Source organism: Salvelinus alpinus, chromosome 35, assembly GCF_045679555.1.
Source record: "Salvelinus alpinus chromosome 35, SLU_Salpinus.1, whole genome shotgun sequence".
Taxonomy (NCBI): domain Eukaryota; kingdom Metazoa; phylum Chordata; class Actinopteri; order Salmoniformes; family Salmonidae; genus Salvelinus; species Salvelinus alpinus.
This window is the reverse complement of record NC_092120.1, coordinates 18926890-18951611: the sequence shown is the minus strand read 5'-3', so window position 1 is coordinate 18951611 and position 24722 is coordinate 18926890. Positions and strand designations below refer to the sequence as shown.

Below are 24722 nucleotides of genomic sequence, written 5' to 3'. Positions count from 1 at the left end.
CACTGTATATGGGAGGGCATCAGCGGAAAACTGATCTCTAGCCAAGAATGGAGATGATACAATGGAGACAAGACCATTTTGAAATAACTGTAGATTAAACAACCGGAGGCCTCAAGTCTTGTACATACAAGAGCCTCCCTCTGCTCAGGTTGCCATTGAGGTACTAATGGGTTAAGAGAAATGAGAGGGGAAGGGAAATCAATGCTTTTGTGAGAAGAAGAAAGGGAAAGCTTTCACAGGTATATGTATAATTAAGCAATTGAAAAAGCTAATTAGAGTTGCTGGATGAGATGTGCAGATCTCGTGGCTAATTATTACCATGGCAACCACGGCTCCTGTGTAGATGATCGGAGGTGCAGATATAACTGGCTCTAACCAGAAAGGCCGGGTTTTTACAAATAGAGTAGGAGAGCTCCCTAGTGGTAAACGATGGAAATGGAACCTGTCAACAGGGTCACATGTAGAAGACAAACTTTGGGGAATGTTGCAGACATAACTGTTATTAATAGAGCTGGAATAATGGGGCGGCAGGTATGAGAGCTGGAATGATGCGGCGGCAGGTATGGGCGTTGGGCCAGTAACCGAAAGGTCGCTGGTTTGATTCCCCGAGCCGGTGGAAAATCTGTCGATGTGTCCTAAGGCAAGGCATACCCAATTGCTCCTGTAAGTCGCTCTTCTTTTAAACTAAAGTCTGTTACAAATTCTTATTTACAATGACGGCTTACACCGGCCAAAGCCGGACAACGCTGGGCCAATTGTGTGCCGCCCTACGGCACTACCAATCATGGCCGGTTGTGATACAGACTGGAAGCGAACCAGGGTGTCTGTAGTGACACCTTTAGCACTGAGATGCAGTGCCTTAGACCGGTGCGACACTCGGGAGCCCAAATGACTTAAAATGTAATGATTCATTATTCTACATGTCAGAATATGTTGTGAATGTAGATTAGAACAAACTGGCCTGTCTGAACATTCCACAATGTTGTGTACTGCTGCAGCCGCATCTGTTGAGCGCTGCAAACCAAGAGGACACAGTTGAGTTGAGAAAAATCATGTTTAATAAACACTATAGCTGTGCATTTCTGGAAACATCTCCAACACAGAACAAAGCACTATCACCATCACACAAAACCAATGTGCTAAGAGTTCAGCACTGAATAGAAACATTGTTATTTATTGACTCGTTCAAAGCCTCATTTGTCACAATGTCCATGTTGGCTGTGTCAATCCTCCTGTGAAGTCCTTTTCAAACACTACTAACATCCTAATGACAGGTGGTCCTGCTCCAAATGTACGAGATACACATCAAGATTGTGAGATCTAGCGTTTCACAGAGACAAAGGACTGTGGGAAAGAGCTTTCTTATAGGAATCATACAAAACTAAGTCCCATGTAAAAAGAAAAATACATTTGAATAAAAACTCCACTTTGTCCATGACTGCCAACAGAGGCTCATCTTAACACACCCCTTCTTACATGTGTCTCTTGGGGTCAATCTTCTCCAGGTGAACAAGGGGCTTGAGCTGCTCAGCAAAGCTGCGCATGTCCTCCGACATGGTATCCTGGCCCGCGGGGGCCAATACACTGAGTTCCACCAGGTAGGAGAGTGACAGCGGCTCAGTGTTCTCTGTATTCCCAGGGACCAGGATGCGTGACAGTTTACTCACCACCACTTTGAGCACGCCTCTACGGAAAATGTGGCCCTTGGCTACAAACTCGTGGTCCATGCGGAAGCCCATTTCGTTGAGGAAGTCGGGCAGGCTGTGCGAGGTGGCCACATCCACACAGTTGCGAACCAGCGCGTGGCGGGACTTGTCACCCACCTCCGGCTGGCCCAGGTAGCGCAGGTGCCAGGGAACTGTTGGGTGAGAGAGGGAGCGGCGGGCGCGCAGCAGGAACGGGTTGCCCTGCTGGCCCTTCAGGAGGTAGACCAGCTCATGGTCGGCGAACGTCTCGGGTTCCATGTTGTCACAAAGGCCCCGGAGGCGGTGCAATAGGCTTTCGAGGGCCTGGTCCAAGACGCTGCCTTGAGTGGCGACATGACAGAACAGTGTCAGCAATGTTACATTTACAAGCGTAACTTGAAAGCAGGGTAACTTGTCATTTGGACTTTTTAGAGTGAATTGAAATGCCAATTCAAAAACCTAAAAGGCCTCAATGGTAACAGACTGTACTGTTCAATTATTGAATTGCAACTGATACCGAGTTGACCAAGCCACAGCACAGGAGCTGGTATGGGGTCTACACCTTAACATATTGTAACGACCCTGGGTTTATAAACGCGGATATCGACTCTGCCGCTCGAGCATGTTTTGCGGCACAGTCTATAGCTCGCTGGACTTAGTGCTAGAAGGTTGAGGGTTCGAGACCTACTCCCTGCCTGTGTCATTACATTGGTGCCAGAAGTGGGATCGGACCTTGCATCCACGACAGTGCGTGTGCTTGGCCAGTGAGTGCGTTCCTATAAGACGTAGAGTCGCAAGCTAGCGTGAGGACGCGCTCTTTGAAAGGAGAGAGTAGTGTAACGACCCTGGGTTTATTAGCGCGGATATCAACTCTGCTGCATAAGCATGCTTTTGGGGCACAGTCGATAGCGCGCTGGACTTTGGGCTAGAAGGTTGAGGGTTCGAGACCTGCTCCCTGCCTGTTTCATTACAATATTTATATTCAATATGATCCGGATGTTTTTTCCAAGACCCCTACAAGAACCAACCACACTTCAGACACCTAATGAAGACGCTAGAATTTCGACCTAGGCAGACTCACCTTGCAGCAGGTACTCCATCATGTTGATTGTGCCCCCCGTGATGGGCAGCACTGACACTGGTGGGGCCTCCATCACTCGTCAGTGTCAGACAGGTAACGTTAACTAGATCAATGGGAAAAATGAAAACACTTCGTGTTACAGACTAACGGTGACTATAAACATATATTTTTCATGAATGCATCGCTAACCTATCCAACTTTCCTGACTGGCTAAGTTAGCAGGCTAGTTAGAGCTAGTTTAGACAGACAGTAGTTCATTTTATTCAAACAAAGTTAGCTAGCCAGTTAGCTAGCCGGCCAAATAAACTACAGCCAGAAAGTGTTACAACTCACCGATAAGATAGTTACTGAGAAATAATGCGAAATGCACTAAACTTGCCTTGTGTTTGGCCTTAAACTGCCGCGTATCTGCTTCTTCCTTCCCAATCTGCACTGCACCAACTCAAGCTAACTTGCAACCTAGCTAACGTTAGCTCATAGCTAAATAAGGTTAAATTGAAACTAGCTAGCTAGGCAGCTACAAACAAACGTTCAAAAGCAGCAGCTATAAACAAACGTTCAAAAGCAACCGCTACACAGACGCCACTATCAGCAGTGACAGAACAGAGTTGATTGAGCCCGTGTGATGGAGAGGAATAGCTAGTCAGTATCTAGCGTTTCACCCAGATCCGCGCATGCGCATCACGCAGCGGGTTCGAGCATGGCGCATTCAAGAACGGAAACGTTGTAGAGTGTTCTGAAAGCAACTCAGTGGATCGATGATGAGTTCAAAATGTCACATTTCAGCAACTTGTTTACAATTATGTCACAAATGACTTGTATAGACATCTAAATACAAAGGCTTTATGCTTTTTGAGATAAAGAGCAGACTTTCTTCATTTTCTTTTTTTTACAGTGGTTTAAAGGTTTTAAGTACCAAAGTGCTTGACAGTGCAATACAAATTTGAAATACAAACAAAAGGTCATGCAATAATGTGATTATATAAAACCAAACATTCAAAAGCCTGCAAATAATTCCCAACAACAATAGTAGGCCTTTTTGGCATTTTGTGTGCCTGCGCACAATAGAAAAACTTGATTTAGGCTATTTATTACCCCTCTCATCAAAGTAGTATCATTCTTAGTTCCTAGACCCTGGTATGACTGTACACACACTCATTGTCATTTCTGATGTCATCTCTCTGTTGGAGTCTCCTGATAACCAAGGATGAATAAACACGTGTAGGTTCTTCCTCCTGTTGAAAGGAGATGCATAGATTTATGTGCATAATACCATACTGCTGTGCAACTAATCATCATCATCGTTTTAACAAGAATAATAATAGTAATGTCGGCTAGATAAGATAACTTACAAAGCTGGTCCCCTGGCCACCAAAGAGAAGTTGATTGGCAGAAGCTTAAACATTTGAACAAACAGACACACATTATTTTTTTTTTTAAGTATTCCCATTACAACAGATAGGGCCTCAAACTGCATACCATCTCCAAACAATCGTATTAATCTTGTGATCTTCAAATATAACAATACGGAATATTTCTCCTACCTGTGAGTATTCTCCATTTGAAATGGCATAATATAAACAGTGCCAGTACAACAAGGAAAAGGCACACAGCTGCAGAGACTCCAGCTACTGTTGATGCCAGCCATTGAGTTTCTCGGTTATCTGAAGGAGTAGGCCCATTGTCTGTAAAAGAGGCAACAGTGTTGCGTAGTGTTACTACAGAAAATGCTGGTAGTGAAGTATCTGTCAATCCTGTTGAAGTTATAGAACATGTGGAAGATCAATGAGATTGGGGTTTAAGAACTACTCAAAACTTTTGGTTCTCACCTATGCTTTTGTTGGTGGTGTTGTTGTTCAGAGCGGAGTCAAGTGCGTAATATGTTCTGGTAATCACATTCTTTGTTACTTCATTCATAAAACCACTGCCTGGCACAGTGGCTATTACTGGCATGTGAGATTCTAAATAAAGAGATAGATGGTTAGGGTGAGCTGTAAACTGATTTAGTGTAGATGATCAATCTGCTTGCAAATGATCTCCAATTACAATAGGCTGACTAATGTTTTTCAAGAAGAACTGAAGTGGACAATCCGTATGTCATCTTGTCATTTTTGTACAATTCACATGAGTATATTCCTTGATCCTTCTCTGTAAAAGGGCTGATTACCAGTGAACGATTCCTTGAAACACTCTTTCTATGCCAGAAATCTTTGGAAAGGCGATGTAGGCCACTTTTATCCTCATGAAAAATCTGTGTGCGGCGCTGACCAACATTGTTCGTACGGTAAAACTAGCTAAAAGATTCTGGATGACTTTCCTTACTCTTGCAGGGTATCAACAATTTTCTACCAAGCGGTATGCGAAGAGGACTTGAAGATTCTACAACAGATTGATAAAAACAATAAGGAAGTACAATAGCATTACGTGAAAGTACTGTTTATAAAGTGTTTATGGATGAATAAATTATGGATTGATGATTGAAATAGTTATACATTTCTCTTACGCCTATAGAAAACAATAACAACATAATGTTAATTCAGCTTCATAAATAGTCTAAACAAATCACTCAATGCATGTCCAATTTCATTAAACTGATTAGCAGGTTTTCAACGTCCAAAGAGACATTTGAATATTGAAATTGAATTCAATCAATGAGTATTCGAAAACATATTTTTAAACGTTTCTGTGGTACATCTGTATACTAATTGTTTGGCTGTATAACAGTGTACAATAAGGTTAAACACTGTATTGCCTTATGAATTTTCAATAAAGGCCAATACATATGTGAGAATTCTAACCCCCAGGTAGTTTCACTCAGCTAAGTATTGAGCGATATTAATGTTTTTGTAAATTTCAGACACTTACCTGATGTTGGAAATGAGGCCCAAACCATAAATACAATAATTATGGCAGAGGTAGCGATCATGATTACAATGAACACTGTTGAGGCAGATTACTTTAGCATTGTATTTAAAACAACTACAAGTAATCTGCTCTAAAATGTTTAGGCTACAGACCTAAGCCGAAACTGCCACTTAATGTTGGTAATTTAAAGCAATAGGAAATTAAGCTGAAGTTACAAATCTAACAGTTGACTCGGTATGAAACAGAAATAAGAAATAATGCTTTACATAAACATTTACAAACACCTCCCACACAGATGTTTCCTCAGAACCAATGGCATAGGCTGTGGTGTAGGTGTCAGTGACACAAAATGGGGTCCTTGCCTAATGTGATCTGTATCTCCATTTTCCATCAGCGGGTTTGCATGCAGCTTCTTGCAAGGCGTTATCACCAAAGGCAGAAGCTGATGTGTTAATCAAGAGCATGTCATTAGTCACTAGGCTTATCAGCCTTCATTGGAAATGTTGGTTCCATTGCGTTGCAATTGCTGTTAGATTTTTTGTATTTATTTTTTATTTCACCTTTATTTAACCAGGTATGCTAGTTGAGAACAAGTTCTCATTTACAACTGCGACCTGGCCAAGATAAAGCAAAGCAGTGCGACACAAACAACAACACAGAGTTACACATGAAATAAACAAGCGTACAGTCAATAACACAATAGAAAAAAAGAAAGTCTATATGCAGTGTGTGCAAATGGCGTGAGGAGGTAAGGCAATAAATAGGCCATAGTAGCGAAGTAATTACAATTTAGCAGATTAACACTGGAGTGATAGATGAGCAGATGATGATATGCAAGTAGTGATACTGGTGTGCAAAAGAGCAGAAAAGTAAATAAAAACAATATGGGGATGAGGTAGGTAGATTGGGTGGGCTATTTACAGATGGACTATGTACAGCTGCAGCAATCGGTTAGCTGCTCAGATAGCTGATGTTTAAAGTTAGTGAGGGAAATGTAAGTCTCCAGCTTCAGAGATTTTTGCAATTCGTTCCAGTCACTGGCAGCAGAGAACTGGAAGGAAAGGCGGCCAAATTAGGTGCTGGCTTTGGGGACGACCAGTGAGATATACCTGCTGGAGCGCGTGCTACAGGTGAGTGTTGTTATCGTGACCAGTGAGCTGAGATAAGGCGGAGCTTTACCTAGCATAGATTTATAGATGACCTGGAGCCAGTGGGTCTGGCGACGAATATGTAGCGAGGGCCAGTCGACTAGAGCATACAGGTCGCAGTGGTGGGTGGTATAAGGGGCTTTGGTAACAAAACGGATGGCACTGTGATAGACTGCATCCAGTTTGCTGAGTAGAGTATTGGAAGCTATTTTGTAGATGACATCGCCGAAGTCGAGGATCGGAAGGATGGTCAGTTTTACTAGGGTAAGTTTGGCAGTGTGAGTGAAGGAGGCTTTGTTGCGATATAGAAAGCCGATTCTAGATTTGATTTTGGTATAGATACAGTATGTTTCGGCCTAGATCTTGGCCTCTATGTTGTTTTTCAGAGAGGGATAGCCAATCAAAAGGTTAACAGGAAGTCAACATGTGCTACCTGACTACAGTATATCATCTATAGTTATATTATAGTAGAGGTTGATGGCCAATGTCCAATATTTGGTTGTATTTTGTCCAGCAGTGTCCTCTTCTTGGTGTTCCCCAAGGTTGTGTGTTCTCCTGATAATATAGCGCTATAATCATTCACAATAACTGTCAGGTGGAAAAACATGATTCTGATATATGCAGAGCTGAATATTTGAAGATATCATGGATTTAAAAATAAACAAGGATTAGATACATCAAGGTAAAGAATTGGTAGACAGTGCTATTAGGGCTGCTATTAGTTCCCACAGGCGGGACTCCGCCCCTAAATGACCTCAAACCACTCACCCTACTCGCTTCTGCTTCTCGCAGTTGTCACTCACCAGACCGTCACCTTGTGTTGTAAAAGTTGTCAATGGTAGCCTCGGCAGGTAGACGTCCATTGCAATGGAGTTATTTGAAACGTTGAAAAAAGTGACGCTGGAGTCCTATCGCATTCATCACTTGGTTGCAATATTTAGCTTGGTCTATGTAATTCTTAAAATCTCTAAACTTATTGTCAAAAGGAATGAATGGATTCGGGCGCTCGATACATTCCCAGGACCACCAAAACACTGGCTTTTCGGGCATGTCCGAGAGGTAACGTTAGGTTAAAATGAGAATTTCTTTAACGTGCACATTGAGTGACTGCAAAATTGTTTCCTCCGTGTGGAACTTTGTACCATCAGCTTCAGAGGCAAGTTTCGGTGTCATGCTCGTGCATTTGCTGCTTTATTTTATAAGTGCATGTTTTCTCTGTTGCCTTGCAGTTTAAAGAAGACGGGACCGATATGTATAAGGTTGTCAAATGGGGAGAGTCGTACCCCTTTGCATTTCAAATGTGGTTTGGTCCATTTGTGTCCTTCCTCAATATTCACCACCCAGATTACGTCAAAACCATCCTGGCATCAACAGGTTGGTCTCTTTGGAACGACAAGACTCACATAATTATTTTAACTAGTTGCATCTATGTAATGTCTATCTATGGAATCTCACTACATGTGACATAATACCTGTTTCACTCTCTTTCTTAATAGAGCCCAAAGATGACCTTTTATATAGATTTCTAATTCCGTGGATAGGTAAGGTTGCATTGTCTTTGCCATAATCACATATGTTACAAATATTGAACCAACACAGTTAGATTCTATATATTTAACTGCAGATATTTTAAGAATAGGCATTTTCTAATATTCATCCTTTTGGGTGCAGTTCTGGTTTTCAATAACATTATGACCCATGCCACAATTATACAGTTATGGTTATAAAGTATATTCTGTAGTTCTATTCTTTTGCATGAACGTACAACATATGAGTGTCTCAGGATGTGCTCTCTGTCTCGCTCTCTCTCTCTCTCTCTAGGGGATGGTTTACTGGTGTCTGAAGGTCAGAAATGGTTCCGCCACAGAAGACTCCTGACCCCTGGCTTCCATTACGATGTTTTAAAGCCCTATGTCAAACTGATGGCTGATTCTGCCAAAACTATGCTGGTGCGTTTTGTTAGCTCTACCCTAATTACTGTATAGATTGACAACCATAGCCTATTTGGGGGGAATTTCTGTTAACGTTACATATTCTGCCAACTGTATTAGAATGCTGTATAGTTTGACAACTGTATTTGGAGGGCAATTCTGCATGAACAAGCTAAAGGGATAATTTAAAAAGGGAGTGATGTACTATATGTCACTGTCCATCTTGTGCAAGTTGACTATGTATGTCCTCTTTCTGTTCCAGGACAAATGGGAGACTCACTCAAAATCCGACAAGTCATTTGAGTTATTTGAGCATGTGAGCCTCATGACACTGGACAGCATTATGAAGTGTGCCTTCAGCTCCAACACTAACTGCCAGACAGTGCAAGGGGGAGAGAGGTCAGTCAGTTAAATGTTTTTAACCACTGCATCATCTGCCATGTACATCTGCTCATGTTGAATACCTTGTCTTGTCAGCGTAAATGTTATATAAATTGTAAGCCCCAACCCAATACTAACGCTTTTCTTTCTTGTCCTTTAACTAAGGCCCAGGACCCGTATTCACGAAAGTTTCAGAGTACGACTGCCGATATAGGATCAGATTTCCCTTTTAGATCATAATTAATACGAATATAAAGATAGAGGGGACCTGATCCTAGATCAGCACTCCTACAGAGACTTGTTGTGAATACGGGCCCAGAGGTTTTCGGGCCAGATCACATGATCAGGAAAAAACCCAAGGCCCTGCCTATCAGCAATGATTGAGAGGAAGTAACTTATACTTTTCTGTTGTTTTTCTCTCGTTTCAGTGGAACCAACTCGTACATCAAGGCTGTGTACGAGCTCAGTGATCTGGTGAATGTCCGCTTCCGGATCTTTCCCTACCACAGCGAGTGGATCTTCCAACTTAGCCCACATGGGTACAAATACAGGAAAGCATGCAATGTTGCACACAGTCATACAGGTGCGTTCTGTGAATGAAGGTTGAAATTAATATCTTAATCCCCTGTGCCTGCAAGTCTCACCCCTGAAAACATTTAGATGTGTGAATTTGACAAAGCAAATATACCCTAAAAAAACAGCATTATGCATTCGCCTTGTGGAGTATGCATGTATGCATTTTCCATTGATTAAATGCATACATCTTGTATTCATGTACAGCTATAGGCTTAACCATGTTATAACCATGCCATAAGAAGGAGCTATGCTGCTGCTGCTATGTCTGATGCTCTCCCATGATGTGTTTCTCAGGAGTTTCTCCCTAGCCACCATGTTTTTACATCTGCATTGCTTGCTGTTTGGGGTTTTAGGCTGGGTTTCTGTATCGAACTTTGTGACATCTGAGATGTAAAAAAAAGAAGGGCTTTATAGATATATTTGATGTAAAATTTGATTGATGCCCTCTGCTTGTAGAGGAAATCATACGAAAGCGAAAAGAAGCCTTGAAGGACGAAAAGGAACTGAGCAGGATACAGGCTAAGAGAAACCTGGACTTTCTGGATATCCTGCTCTGCGCGCGAGTACGTCACACCTCCTCTATTACGCTACTACACTATTATCCACCATTATGCCATTTATGCAGTCATCTAACCAGGTCATTAGTTAAAGCGGCTACATTGGCGATGGTATATTATGTCATTGAATGAAGCCAATTCGAAAAGAAACTCATCGTAGCCTCAAGATCGCCAGTGTGTCGGAGTTGATTTTCTATTCATTATATTCTTTCTCCATGCCACTGGTAACACTATAGCCTGAGTGCCAGTTTGTTTGTGCTATCCAACTCGTTGTCAGTCATTGTCTTGCCAAACACATGGCTTGGCTTGAAAATGAGCAATGGAGTTGGCAAGAGCACAAATCGATCTGGGACCAGGCTAGTAACACTATAGGTGTGTGAGTTATACCTTTTCCATAAAATGAAGCCAAACGAGGAAGAACATGCAAGGATGTGATTGTTCCTGATGGTTTTCAATCCAGGACGAGGACCAGCAGGGCCTGTCGGATGAGGCTATCCGAGCGGAGGTGGACACCTTCATGTTCGAGGGGCACGACACCACAGCCAGTGGGATCTCCTGGACCCTGTACAGCCTGGCCTGCAACCCGGAGCACCAGCAGATCTGCAGGGACGAGGTCATCAGCGCCCTGGAGGAGAGGGACACCATGGAATGGTAGGTTCTACTGTCCAGGGCCCGTATTCATAAAGCGCCTCAGAGTAGGAATGCTGATCTAGGACCAGCCCTTCTTATTCATGATGATTTAAAAGACAAAACTGATCTTAGATCAGCACTCCTACTCTGAAATGCTTTATGAATACGGGGCCTGATTTACTGTCCTAGTCATGTTATATGTTAGATATGCATTCATTTGGCTGGAGGAGAGTGACATGGAGTGAAAGGCTGTTTTGTCCAGATTTATTGTTCAGAGATCATGCTGTGCGGTGTATGTTAGATATGCATTTAAGTTTCAAGGTTTTATTTGGTTATTTTACAGTCCGCAGCTACAGTATATATAAATTATTATTTTGTTACTTTTGGGATCATTTACGACACTGGTCTAAATCAGGGTCACTCAGAGTGATTCTTGGTAGTCTTAAACAAATCTACTTTGAAACAAAACTATACACCTCACACACATGGTTTTGGGCTTAAAGAAATGAAGACACCTGTACTATGTCAGATATAGAGTTGAAATGTATTACATTTTAAGGTTGCATCCCAATATTACACTTTATATACGTCACAGAGGACTGAAATATAACAAACTGGTTTGACATAGAAACACCAGATTTTCTTCCTAAATTTTTTAAAATATTTATTAATTATGAAATGATGAAAAATATGACTAACATTCCACCCATGAGGCCAAAGAGGGCGCTTTTGGTCATTGATTGCAGCTAAGGGCTACACAATCGCCAATAGGCTCCATGTTTGGAACTAGTTACCAAAGCCATTCCTTTATTTAAGATATAGATAGAGTAAAGGAAGGGAAATCAGGTCTGTATTTCCTCTTAGATTGAAGCCCACACATGTTTACTAAAAGAGAATTGATATAAAGAAAATGTTCTATATTCTTCAGGGAAGATCTCAGTAAAATACCGTACACAACCATGTGCATAAAGGAATCCCTCCGCCTCTACCCTCCTGTACCTGGGATGTCCAGGAAGATAACCAAACCCATTACGTTCTTCGATGGGAGGACTGTGCCTGAAGGTAAATGTGTACATTTAAAAAATGTCGCATTGTGATGTACCGAAGGGGAATTTGTTTGTACATTTTATTGGACTGAGGCGAGATAGTGTTAGGAGAGTGGGTCACACAGGCAGTGGTGTCGGAATCAAACCCACGCCGACACTGGTAGGTATATTTGCTGTAGGCAGTGGAACTAACCACTACACCCACCAGACTTTTTAAATGATAGTTTTAAATGCACAATGGCTCTGCCTTAAAATGAGGCGGTAAGTGGTTGCAATGGAGTCCTCCATAACCTTTGGCTCAGTCACCGGCAATAACAAATTAAATATTAACTCATGTTTGTTTGTCTCCAGAGCTAGTTCACCAACTAGTTAGTATGTAGAGACTAACTGCAACTTGTTTATTCATCTTTTTCATAAACAATGATGTATTTCTAGTGGCAGTTTCTTTGACACACATTAAGCCTAGTCCTGGACTAAGTAAAATGTTCATTGCAGGTCCTCCATTTAAAGTGCTTTTTAGTCCAGGACTAGGCTTAATCTCTGTCCTGGAAACAGGCCCCTAGTATTTTTTATGTCAAATGAATTGGTGCTGTTGGAGCATTCTCAGCATGTTCTTCTCATCGTGTTTACTACTGCCAAAAACAAAAGGTCTGTCCAGATAGCAGAGGTGCGACCAAGTCATTGTCACTGTTCTTTTGGGGTGGCAGGGTAGCCTAGTAGTTAGAGTGTTGGACTAGTTACCGAAAGGTTGCAAGATCGAATCCCGAGCTGACAAGAAAAAAATCTGTAGTTCCGCCCCTGAACAAGGCAGTTAACCCACTGTTCCTAGGCCGTCATTGAAAATAAGAATTTGTTCTTAACTGACCTGCCTAGTTAAATTAAGGTAAAATAAAAAATTGTTTCACAAGTAAGTCGCAAGTCCTAAACTTTGAGTCATAATGTGCTCTTCACCAAATGTAATACCATTTCATATTTTTAACAAGAGTAATAGTTAGTATATTACATTTACGCAAATCATGAATGCTTTTAAAAATATCTATATATTTATTACTTTCTAAATAAACCTTATATTTCCATGGAAATACATGGGTAGCCATGAGAAAGACCACCCCCCCCCCCCCCCCCAATAGTGATCGACTATCGAGGATCGCTATGGGGCGCATTCGGGCGATGTAGGCTTGTACACAATCGCCCAACCTTAACACACACACACATACACTCTCTGTGTGGTTACAGTAGGCTAACGTATGTCAATGGTTTTAGGAACAGCAGTAACATCAGGCAGGACTTAGGCTACCAACTGCCTAGCCAGTTGTAGCTCAATCTTGGGTGCAATGATCACGTTCCCGCACTGACTGGCTGTGTGGAGGCTCATTGATTTAACGTTAGCCTACATGATACACTAGTAAAGTAATAAAATATATAGCTGTCGGCTATATTAGCCACGACTTACCGTTCTTTGTGCAGCTTCAAATGTCGAACAAAGTTGGAAATTGTTGCGCCTCCGTCTAATTTTCTTCCCGCATGTTTTGCAAGTTGCAATCCGTTTTTTGTTGATACAGCGTCGTCTTTATATCCGAAAATTATAATTTTGGGTATCATCTTTCCAAGGGCTCCATCTGAATTCACCCGCCGACGTTCCTCTGCACTGCCACGCACAACTTTTTCTTAGCTGGCACAATTTGATTGGCTGCTGTCCGATTCAAACTGTAATCCGTTAAATGAAGAGTTGATGCACTGCACACCTTTTTTTAATAGCATCATTTTTAACATTTGGGCTTGAGGAGGGTATCAAGTCAGTTTGGGGAGGGTGTCAAGTCAGGTCAAGTTATAAGGTCCAAGTCAAGTCACGAGTCATTGGTGTTAAAGTCGAATTGTAAGTCATCATATTTGTGACTCGAGTCTGACTCGAGTCCAAGTCATATGACTCGGGTCCACACCTCTGCCAGATAGTGTCTCTTTCTGCCTCAGCGGATGGATCCTTTTGCAGCGTGGACAATATTATCACTCTGTCCATAGGAAACAAAACAGATGTCAAGCACTAACACTGTGGAAATATAATTTCTCTCTCTTTACTCCCTCTAGGTTGTCTTGTTGGTACCAGCATTTTTGGCATTCATAGGAACGCGACCGTTTGGGAGAATCCTAACGTATGCACACCATCTTTATAAACACCATTTTCTCATGAACATTTAACTGGGTTAATATAATTAATGATTAGTAGTAGAGGAAATGCTAGCTTGAACAGCTGAACATGCGTCATAAAAGGACAAGGTCTGCAGTATTGACAGAGGAAACAACATGAGGCTGTTGCTGAGTTAGTTTGTAATGAAATCCTTGTGACCTAGCAGTAAGTCCATGGGTCTGATTTTGTCTAATCCATCGCTTTAAGATTCAGGGTTTACACAATAGGGAACTGAAACCTGTTTCAAGGTCCCTTTATACAAGCCTGGTGGCAGTTTGTCTCACCAGCCTGGTTTGTTTGTGCCGTCTTGCCAACTCATATGGTCATGTTTGCAGTGACTATTAACAAGACAACATATTTGGGGCCAGCTGTCTACCTATGCACAGTCTTTCCCACTGTTTCAATTTACTATTTTATTTTGTATTCTCGTAGGCATTCGACCCACTCCGATTTCTGCCTGAGAACTCTGCAAAAAGATCACCCCATGCCTTTGTCCCCTTCTCTGCCGGCCCGAGGTTCGTTACCACACCAGTGCCACTATTTAAGAAAGCAGCATTTGCAGCAGAGTTTGGCTCTCACATTACTAGTCTGGGACTAGGATGGAAGCATAGAGCTACTCATTTACCTGACTGGATTTTGGAGCCCTTCGGCCCCTTGATGCCTGTGACCTAGATCCAACCTAACTATATTAACCCCAATTGTTGTGTCAGAGGGGGACAAATATGTTGTCTAGCATGGTCCCAGATCTGTTTGTACTCTCTTGTTTGGCATGACAATGAAATTAGGAGTTGGCAAAATAGCACAAACGGATCTGGGATCAGGCTAGATCCCATCCCCCTCTGACACAACAGTAGTTATTATAGGTCTGTGGAGTAGGCACTGGCTGAACTCACTTCAAAGAGCTATTGGTTCTGTCAGATGATATGGTAATGTTTTATTGTGTAAAAAAGCTATAACCCTTTGATAGTCTTACTGCATAACTTATTTATTACACAGGGTGAATGTATAGTAGTTCTACAACTAAATGCTTTCAAATGTATAGCCTACCATGCAGGACTGGCATTAGTGATATGTACAAATAACACTTCACTGACTCAATATGTTGTCCATGTTCGTCCATGTCCTCTTCTCCCGCTATAGAAACTGCATTGGGCAGAACTTTGCCATGAATGAGATGAAGGTGGTGGTGGCACAGACACTCAAGCGATATCAGCTGACCGAGGACCCAATGAAGAAACCAAAAATGATTCCAAGACTGGTGCTCCGCTCACTCAATGGGATCCATCTGAAAATCAAACCTGTCAATCTTGAACCATAAGGAATGTATAGTTGCACTTGTTTTATCCGGCATAGGCTACTGTTTTATGGAATGTTCATATGAATTAGTTTTTAACATGCTAATTCGCCAGGAAATGGGAAATAAAACAAATGTTAGATTTAAGGAATATTTTTCAAATATTAACTTCTCAAAGCTGTATTCAGAATTTGTATTTAAATATCCATATAGAATGTGTTCTACAAAGATGAATAACACTAATTTATGTTACTAATATTTTGCCAGCAACTAACTGCCTAAATGTTGTTCATTTTTCCTTTTGACATATAGCCTATGGTAAATGTCCCTTTGAAAAGGAATAGACAAAGGATTGAGTTAATGTTATTCTCAGTATTTCAATTAAACGTGTAGCGCAAACCACTCAGGAAAATGTTGGTGTAATCCTTTCATTTGCATTCTCTTAAAGGGACAGTGTACCTCTGTCCCTTTAAGAACAATAAGAGGTTCTTATAACATGGTTTCTCTTTGTTGTTGCCTATATGGTTTACCTCGCAAGTTTGTATGGTGTTTCCAGCACGCTACCTCAGGTAACTTAAAACACTTCTTCCCTCGCTGTTACTTGAATCTACATAGCACTTAAAGAGATAGCGTAATATTTGTTTCCTTAACCTGTAAGCAGGTGTGACAGCAATCCATGCTCTGGTTTAGTTTCCCTGGCACCGTTTCCACACGCTGTCCCTTTCAAGTCATGGGACTGACATCAGCATTTTTCACATGTTCAAATAATCGAGAAGTGAGCTTGAGCTTCACGATCAATTTGAGATACTTTTGGATGACTTGGACATGATGCACGAAAAATTCTAATATCAGGCCCATGAATGAGATTTGTGCCACAAATGCTAAAATGGTGCCAGAGAAACTCAACCAAAGCAGGAATTGCTGTCATACCTTGTCCGTAGACTGCTTACAGGGTAATGAAACCAATGTCATTTTGTAATTGAGTAAACTATCCCTTTTACAATACTTATCATTTTGTATGGTAAGTCCTACCATGTGGTGATATGAATACGTTCCTTCCTTGTCGTGGTGATTTGGGGAACAAAACTGAAAAACAGATGGTCGGAAATGCATGGTGCCACATCAGGGGCCTGTGCAGGAGGATGTAACGCTGCAGAACGTTCAGATAAGTGTTTGCGTAGAACAGAAATAGTCTGAATAGGGAATCGTGTCAGCTCTATTTCTTTCTGCAATAATGTGTCTTCCAATCCATAAATACACCCAAGATGCTATGGTACAGGGTTGGAGTCAATTCAGGATGTACACTGAAATTCCAATTCTCTTCAATTAGGAATTTGGTTTACTTTCTGAATTGACTGGATTTGAAATGGAATTGACCCCAACCCTGCTACGGTGTCACATGAGTATGTAAAGCAGTCTTAACCACCCAACAGTTAGCATCCATGCCACTGAGTGAAGGGTCACCTGCCAGCTGATGGATTGAGAAACACTAAGTGCGGTTTCGGCTGGCCTTCACATAACCGACAGACTGGCATGCTCTGACCAACACTGATGACTGTTCAAAGTCCTCACAAATTAGTCTGCCTGGTCAATGTTTGTCTATGGAATATTCTGTAATAGGTTTAACACTTGGCATTCATTCATGTAATGTGCTGGTAGATACTGGTATTTAATAATAAGATGGCTACTATCCTTGGAATTAAAGAATAACTGACAAAATCCCAATTGAATCATGGTGTTTGAAGATATAGACCTACTACCATGTAAAAACGACACTATTCTGTAAACCCCACAAAAATCTATGTTTGTGACAAAATTCAGTTTTTATTTACAGTGTATTATGTGAATAAAAAAGCCAACATCATCCGAAAGTGGGACAAAAGGTCTGGGTACACGTGTCTGTCCATCTGTACAAAGTTGATGCAAATAGCATGGCTTTTGCAAGTTCTCAAATACCACAAATGTTTCATTAACCAGTAAAGGGGGCAACCTAAGAATGTATTCTGCTGGTGTGAAAACACAGATCTTTGAACATCAAGAAATTACATTTTGAGTCATTTTATGGGTGCTTTGATGCAGGACCATGTGTACAACATTTGAAATGTAATCAATTCAAAAAAGGCCTGTAAAACAACACTCAACATCAAATTGCACCAACTGAGAACCTTACAGTCTTAACTCATGTGACCAATCCATTTTATCGGTGGCTCAGATCAGGCCAATTTACATTGCGATATGTAAAATCTAGAGGACTTCAGGACTCACTAACATTCAGGCAGAGTTGCAACTCACAGGTTATACTGCTATCTTTTTTAGAATGGGAAGACAGTATTTAAATATACTCTGCGCAGTCTATTAACGGTTTATTTCTGAGCTTGATTGTAAATGTAAACTGAGTAAACATTAAATTCTCTCCTCGCTGCACTCATTTTGATAGCACTGTAAAAATATAAACCTATAGTCCTATTCAGTCTTTAGGAAAATGGACATATCTTTTTTCAGAAACTCTGATCTACTTTTGTCAATTCCTATAATAATCCCTCTTGTATAAAACAGTTTTCACATTACAAGTTTAACAGATAAAAAAATAAATGTACAGTCCATTCAGAAAGTTCCGACCTCTTGAAGTTAAGTAATTTTTGCAAATCTATATATTAAAAAAATATATAGAAATAACTTATTTACGTAAGTATTCAAACCCTTTGCTATGAGACTCAAAATTGAGCTCAGGTACATCTTGTTTCCATTGATCATCCTTGATGTTTCTACAACTTGGAGTCCACCTGTGGTAAATTCAATTGATTGGACATGATTTGGAAAGTGACACCTGTCTATACAAGGTCCCACTGTTGACAGTGCAGGTCAGAGCTAAAACCAAGCCATGAGGATGAATGAATTATCCGCAGAGCTCCGAGACAGGATTGTGCCGAAGCACAGATCTGGGGAAGTACACCAAAAAAAATCTGCAGCATTGAAGGTCCCCAAGAACACAGTGGCTTCCATCGTTCTTAAATGGAAGAAGTTTGGAACCACCAAAGACTCTTCCTAGAGCTGGCCGCCTGGCCAAACTGAGCAATCGGGGGAGAAGGGCCTTGGTCAGGGAAGTGGCCAAGAACCCAATGGTCACTGAAGGAGCTCCAGAGATCCTCTGTGGAGATGGGAGAATCTTCCAGAAGGACAACCATCTCTGCAGCACTTCACCAATCAGGCCTTTATGGTAGAGTGGACAGACAGAAGCCACTCCTTCACAAAAGGCACGACAGCCCGCTTAGAGTTTGCCAAAAGGCACCTAAAGACTCTCAGACCATGAGAAACAAGATTCTCTGGTCTGATGAAAACAAGATTGAACTCTTTGGCCTGAATTCCAAGCGTCACATCTGGAAGAAACCTGGCACCATCCCTACGGTGAAGCATGGTGGTGGCAGCATCATGCTGTGGGGATGCTTTTTAGCAGCAGGGACTGGGAGACTAGTCAGGATCGAGGGAAAGATGAACGGAGCAAAGTACAGAGAGATCCTTAATGAAAACCTGCTCCAGAGCGCTCAGGACCTCAGTCTGGGGTGAAGGTTCACCTTCCAAAAGAACAACGACCCTAAGCACACAGCCAAGACAACGCAGGAGTGGCTTCGGGACAAGTCTCTGAATGTCCTTGAGTGGCCCCGCCAGAGCCCGGACTTGAACATCTCTGGAGAGACCTGAAGATAGCTGTGTAGCAACAGTCCCCATCCAACCTGACAGAGCTTGAGAGGATCTGCAGAGAAGAATGGGAGAAACTCCCTAAATAAAAGTCTGCCAAGCTTGTAGCGTCATACCCAAGAAAACTCGAGGCTGTAATCGCTGCCAAAGGTGCTTCAACAAAGTACTGAGTAAAGGGTCTGAATACTTATGTAAATGTGATATTTCAGCCTTCTATTTTTAATAACTTGCTAAAATGTCTAAACCTGTTTTTGCTTTGACATGGAGTATTGTGTGTAGATGGATGAAATTGTTGTTTTTCTCATCCATTTTAGAATAAGGCTGTAAAGTAACAAAATGTGGGAAAAAAATCAAGGGGTCTGAATACTTTCCAAATGCACTGTACACGCATGTTTACAGTGGGCAAAAATACTACATCCAAAGATTGACTTCAAACAAATATCAAGACCTTATAGAAGGAAGTGGAGATCGTAATATGGAACTCACAGTGACCAACCATATAACGATTAGGCTGTGATACCAGTATCGCAATGTTTTTTCCATAGCAAAAATGATAACACGGAACAGGTCCTTTAAAAAACTGCTGTAATATTGGGTGCTGTAGCATGGAAAATAAATCCATGTGAATCTGGATGAGAACATAATGATGTTTGTTTCCAACATAAGGGCTGTTTTCCTAAGTTACATCCGCTTCGTGTTTGTTTCCCTGCACGATGCCTGACTATCAATTAGAGGTAAAATATCACGGCCATGGGACACCGATTTATGCCACAAAATACTCTTATCTGACCAACTGACTTGGTCTGCCAAGTACTGCCTTTTTTACATGACTTAATTTGTAAAACACATCAAACATTCATCTCCCGAAGGAGTGGTGTTCCTGTCTTCATGGAATGTACTACTGAAGACTTTCGGATAATCTTTAGGAGAATGAGGAAGTAACAAAACTAGAAAATCCCCAAAACAGTCTTATAAGTAAAATCGATCCGCCTCCAACGGGTCATGGTCCCTGATGTCTCCGCCCATACCCTGAGAGTCAGCCCTGCCTCCACCACATAGGCTCTTTCCCAATTCGACTTTCCTGGATTCCTCGTCTCCTCTCTCCTCGCCTCAAAATACATTGAAGAAGGTCCAAGAGGAGAGACCTTGGATCTTCTACAATGCATGAGAGGAGGTAAAGAATAGAGGAAAGACGAATTGAGAAAGAGCCGTAGTGTAGGGAGAGGGTTAGATTAGTAGGGAGGGGGTGGGCTTCTTGCCTGGCCATGCCTCTTTAGCGTACTTTTTCTTGCGGGGCTCGTTGAGGACCTCGGAGAGATAGGGGCCTGTAACGGGGACAGGGTTGAGGGTGACAGGTGGCTGGGGGGCATCCGGGGCCAGGTTCACCTCTGGGGCCGGGTTGGGGAAGGGTAGAGGGAGACCCCCCAGGATAGTGGCTCCGCTCGGGGCCCCGGCGGGGTGGACCTCGTGGCTGGTGGGTGGCAGGTCCCCGTAAAGGCCGCCGCCGAAGGTGTAGTTGTGGATGCGCCTCGTCACAACGTCGTCCATACTAAGTGAGCCGTGCCTCTCCATTTTCTGTTTCTAGAGTGGAAATGACCAAAGACTGAGTAGTAACTCATCTGTAGGCTATGTATAGTGTTTGTTTCTGGGATATCATTGCAATTTTCTTAATTATAGGCTTCCTTAAATTGAAATGTGACTGTATAAAAGGATCTTGACACCTCATGCAATAGATGCATTTTAGTGGCTTACCTTTATAGGGACGACAGCAGTCTGCACCATGTTCCTGAAGCGCCCCACTGAGGGATCAATGTCCTCTGTAAGGTTTCAAGAAGTACTGAGTTACCGCATGCAATACATGAGTAAAGCAACAGGTTTTAGATTGGCACACAGCTCTTTATTTTCACCCAACCTCAGTTTACGTAATTACTTACAGTACCAGTCAAAAGTTGACAATTACTCATTTCCAGGGTTTTTCTTTATTTTTTACTATTTTCTGCATTGTAGAATAATAGTGAAGAAATCAAAACAACGAAATAACACAGGGAATTTTGTAGTAACCAAAAAAAGTGTAAAACAAATCAAAATATATATTTGATATTTGAGACTCTTCAAATAGCCACCCTTTGCCTAAATGACAGCTTTTGGCATTCTCTCAACCAAAAGGGGTGGCTTTTAAAAGTACATTTGTAGAATTTCTTTCCTTCTTAATGCGTTTAAGTCAATGTGTTGTGACAAGGTAGGGGTGGTATACAGAAGATAGCCCTATTTAGTAAAAGACCAAGTCCATATTATGGCAAGAACAGCTCAAACAAGCAAAGAGAAACGACAGTTCATCATTACTTTAAGACATGAAGGTCAGTCAACGCGGAAAATATCAAGAACTTTGAAAGTTTCTTCAAGTGCAGTCGCAAAAACCATCAAGTGCTATGATGAAACTGGCTCTCATGAGGACCACCACAGGAAAGGAAGACCCAGAGTTATCTCTGCTGCAGAGGATAAGTTCATTAGAGTTACCAGCCTCAGAAATTGCAGCCAAAATAAATGCTTCACAAAGTTCAAGTAACAGACACATCTCAACATCAAATGTTCAGAGGAGACTGCATGAACCAGGCCTTCATGGTCGAATTGCTGTAAAGAAACTGCTACTAAAAGAACACTAATAAGAAGAGACTTGCTTGGCCCAAGAAACACAAGCAATGGACATTAGACCGGAGGAAATATGTCATTTTGTCTGATGTGAGTCCAAATTAGAGATTTTTGGTTCCAACCACCGTGTCTTTGTGAGAAGCAGAGTAGGTGAACGGATGATCTCCGTATGTGTGGTTCCCACCGTGAAGCACGGAGGTGGTGGTGTGATGGTGCTTTCCTGGTGACACCGTCAGTGATTTATTTAGAATTCTGCAGCGATACGGCATCCTATCCGTTTTGCGCTTATTGGGACTATCATTTGTTTTTCAACAGGACAATGACGCAACACCCCCCCAGGCTGTGTAAGGGCTATTTGACCAAGAAAGAGAGTGATGGAGTACTGCATCAGATGACCTGGCCTCCACAATCATCCAACCCCAACCCAATTGAAATGAGTTGAACCGCAGAGTGAAGGAAAAGCAGCCAACAAGTGCTCAGCATGTGGGAACTACGTCAAGACTGTTGGAAGAGCATTCTTGGTGAAGCTGGTTGAGAGAATTCCCTTGAATGAATAGGTGTCCAAACTTTTGTTTACAAAGCATCTCAAAGTGTTCAACTAGGATCAATATTTTCTTTAAAATCATCAAATTAAATAAACTCTCTCTTAGACACTTTGTGAAATATGAAGACGGGCACAGAAACACTTTTTCCTCAACTACAGATACTGGGATACTGGTGCTAGGCCAATGGGGTTGAAGAGAGAGCTTACCCGGGTTGATGACCTCATCGTCCTCGTTGAAGGTGACTCTGGAGTTCCGCCTCTTCCTCTTGGGTCTCTGGATCTCTAGGTTGCCCTCCTCGATGGTCAGGGTTGAGATGCGCTTGTTGTGGGCCGTGTTGAACTCTGTCAGGTTCTGTCACAGCCCAGACAGGATGAATGTTTCACTTCTCCTTTCCCAAACAAAGCTAATACACTCATGTGCTTAATAGGAATAGCCTTGTCTAAACACACAGAATTGGAAACAGAGAGCTAAAAAAACACTAAAGACACTGACAGAACAAAAGATAACTCACTATGTCCTGCTTTACATAGTGTATCTATAGCCACTGTGGTAATAGTACACACCATCCTTACCAGCATGTCCAGACAAATGCCCTAGTAGACAACTACTGAAGACGCACAAAGACACACCTCTAGCTCGGTCTCCTCCTCTGGTAATCCTAAGAGGCCCTTAGACCCCTCCTCGTCCTCTCCGGCCTTGCTGTCCCCTGTGGTGGCGTTGGTTCCTTGCTGGCTCTGAGGTTTCTCCCGGATGGTGTAGGCTCGCGTGGACGCTCCAAACGACATGGTGGAGTCTATGGGGACCTGCTGAGGCTTATTGGGCTCCAGGCGGATGTGTCCCAGATAGGTACCATGCGCTGAGAACGTAATTTACAACCTTCAAGTCCACATATCATGTTGGGATGTAGTTTATAGAAAGTGAAGTAAAGAGTCAACAAAACATAATAGTTCCATAGAGGAGTGCACTGTAGAATAAAGGCTAAGGCAATGCAACTGTTACATTGAGTCCTTTTACTAGCTACAGTAAGATACAGTATTTTACAGACTAATGTACACGACAGTTCACTTACTGCTGTTGTTATCAATAAGGAACACCCTCTTCAGGTGCTTGTGGTAGACCAAGGCAGCATGCACGCGTGAACATGACTGGTGGTCGATGGTGAAGTCACACATGTCCGGGTTCCTCCCGAATAAGTAGTACTTTTTCTCGTCAATGATCAGTTTCTACAAGGATTCACCATCATAACAGATATGAGAAAATACATGTATTGCCCTGTCAGGTCCCATATATAATTCTGCTTTCTTGCCAACTCATCACTCACGCCAAGCTGTTTTAGCAAGACAATTCCATAAGGAGTCGGCAAGAGATCAAAACCAGACAACCAGGCTAACAACACTGATGACATTGAATGAAATCCTTTCCAGCTGTAAGAAACAGTTTAAAGCACTGTGCCTCTGAGCCATAACTCAGGAGTGCACCTTCACACTCATGAGCTTAAATATCAGGGCTGAGGTTTCTGTAGCACCTTTTTTTAAACCCAACAGTCACGGAACTCACAGTCGGGTCCGTATCTGGTGCATGCATGTATGATCGATGTGTTTATTTAGTTAAGTACACCATGACACCTAGCTACCTATACTGAAGTATACAGACTGAAGTAGACTATATTGTATATACTCTATTGAAGTAGACAGTCTAGACTATAGACATTTATGGGTAAACTACGTCATGTAGGACCACATATGGTTCTCTATCACAGCTTTTGATAAAGCTGGTACAGTTGGTAAGTACAGAATGTAAGTAAACCCATCAGTTGCGTAATGGATGATCTATTATGCAAGATATTAGCCATATTCTAAGGAACAATACAGAATATCTACCCTTGTTTGAGTGTGGCTAATACAGACAGGCAGTTCAAATGTTTGCCCCGTGAAGCCCCAAGCTCTTACCTCGACCATTTTGTCACCTTTCATCACGTCCAAATGGAGTCCTGGAGGGGGCTTGCCTGCCCTGAAAAGAACAAGGACCAAAAGCTAAGCACACCATTCAGTGAAATGTATCAGCTAGCTAGCATGTGTTAGCTAATAAGACGTGGCTAAAAGGAATACATACGTTTCCAGCTACAAAATTAAAAAAAGTAATGCTGTTTTGTGATTTTGCATGCACTTGATGTCTTTGTATAACGTAAATATCTCGGTAAATGCATTTTCTCACCATGTTGGACAATCAAAAGATGGTAAGTTTGTAGCAGTTGCATTTGTCGCCATCTTGCAGAATTATCCATTCACAAACCCGTTGAATGCTGGGTAAAATGTTCCCTTGGTTTGGGAATTGTAGTTTTTGGGGGGTTAATCCGTTGACAGCTAAATCTCTCTGTCTCTGCCCAAATGGACGAAAAGAAAGTAATACATTCCATTATCTACAATGACTTGATTCGACCCTAGAAAAAAAGG

At 42.0% G+C, this 24722-nt stretch overlaps 3 protein-coding genes and 1 non-coding gene across 8 annotated transcripts; 1 reads left to right on the top strand and 3 right to left on the bottom strand.

The window, feature by feature from the left end:
- Positions 1-1040: 1040 nt before the first annotated feature.
- On the bottom strand, positions 1041-7779 carry LOC139564337 (mediator of RNA polymerase II transcription subunit 18). 4 transcript variants are annotated; one of them, XM_071383798.1, is made up of 8 exons: positions 7548-7779; positions 4934-5145; positions 4596-4727; positions 4311-4451; positions 4119-4162; positions 3920-4001; positions 2767-2869; positions 1041-2026 (listed from the first exon to the last, which is right to left on the bottom strand). In XM_071383798.1, the coding sequence occupies exons 7-8, from the start codon at positions 2837-2839 to the stop codon at positions 1473-1475; spliced, it is 627 nt and encodes a 208-aa protein (XP_071239899.1). In that variant the 5' UTR covers positions 2840-2869; positions 3920-4001; positions 4119-4162; positions 4311-4451; positions 4596-4727; positions 4934-5145; positions 7548-7779; the 3' UTR covers positions 1041-1472. The 4 variants fall into 4 exon arrangements, with proteins under 4 accessions (XP_071239899.1, XP_071239900.1, XP_071239898.1 ...); XM_071383799.1 differs by having other exon boundaries at positions 5089-5145; positions 7548-7631; XM_071383797.1 differs by lacking the exons at positions 3920-4001; positions 4119-4162; positions 4311-4451; ... (1 more) ...; positions 4934-5145; positions 7548-7779 and adding an exon at positions 3146-3520.
- Positions 7647-15781, top strand: LOC139564334 (cytochrome P450 4B1-like). Of its 2 annotated transcripts, XM_071383792.1 has the most exons (12): positions 7647-7838; positions 8009-8153; positions 8276-8320; positions 8601-8728; positions 8973-9109; positions 9520-9674; positions 10124-10230; positions 10685-10875; positions 11783-11916; positions 13986-14050; positions 14518-14600; positions 15226-15781. In XM_071383792.1, the coding sequence occupies exons 1-12, from the start codon at positions 7647-7649 to the stop codon at positions 15401-15403; spliced, it is 1560 nt and encodes a 519-aa protein (XP_071239893.1). In that variant the 3' UTR covers positions 15404-15781. The 2 variants fall into 2 exon arrangements, with proteins under 2 accessions (XP_071239893.1, XP_071239894.1); XM_071383793.1 differs by lacking the exon at positions 14518-14600.
- Positions 15782-20160: 4379 nt separating this feature from the next.
- LOC139564335 (nuclear inhibitor of protein phosphatase 1-like) lies at positions 20161-24639 on the bottom strand. Its single transcript, XM_071383794.1, has 7 exons — positions 24484-24639; positions 24219-24279; positions 23339-23492; positions 22899-23125; positions 22476-22620; positions 20828-20892; positions 20161-20656 (listed from the first exon to the last, which is right to left on the bottom strand). Exons 1-7 carry the CDS (start codon positions 24534-24536, stop codon positions 20303-20305), a joined length of 1059 nt encoding a protein of 352 aa, XP_071239895.1. The 5' UTR covers positions 24537-24639; the 3' UTR covers positions 20161-20302.
- On the bottom strand, positions 23714-23849 carry LOC139564720 (small Cajal body-specific RNA 1). Its single transcript, XR_011672814.1, has one exon. It is a non-coding gene; the product is annotated as a small Cajal body-specific RNA 1 (non-coding RNA).
- Positions 24640-24722: the final 83 nt, after the last annotated feature.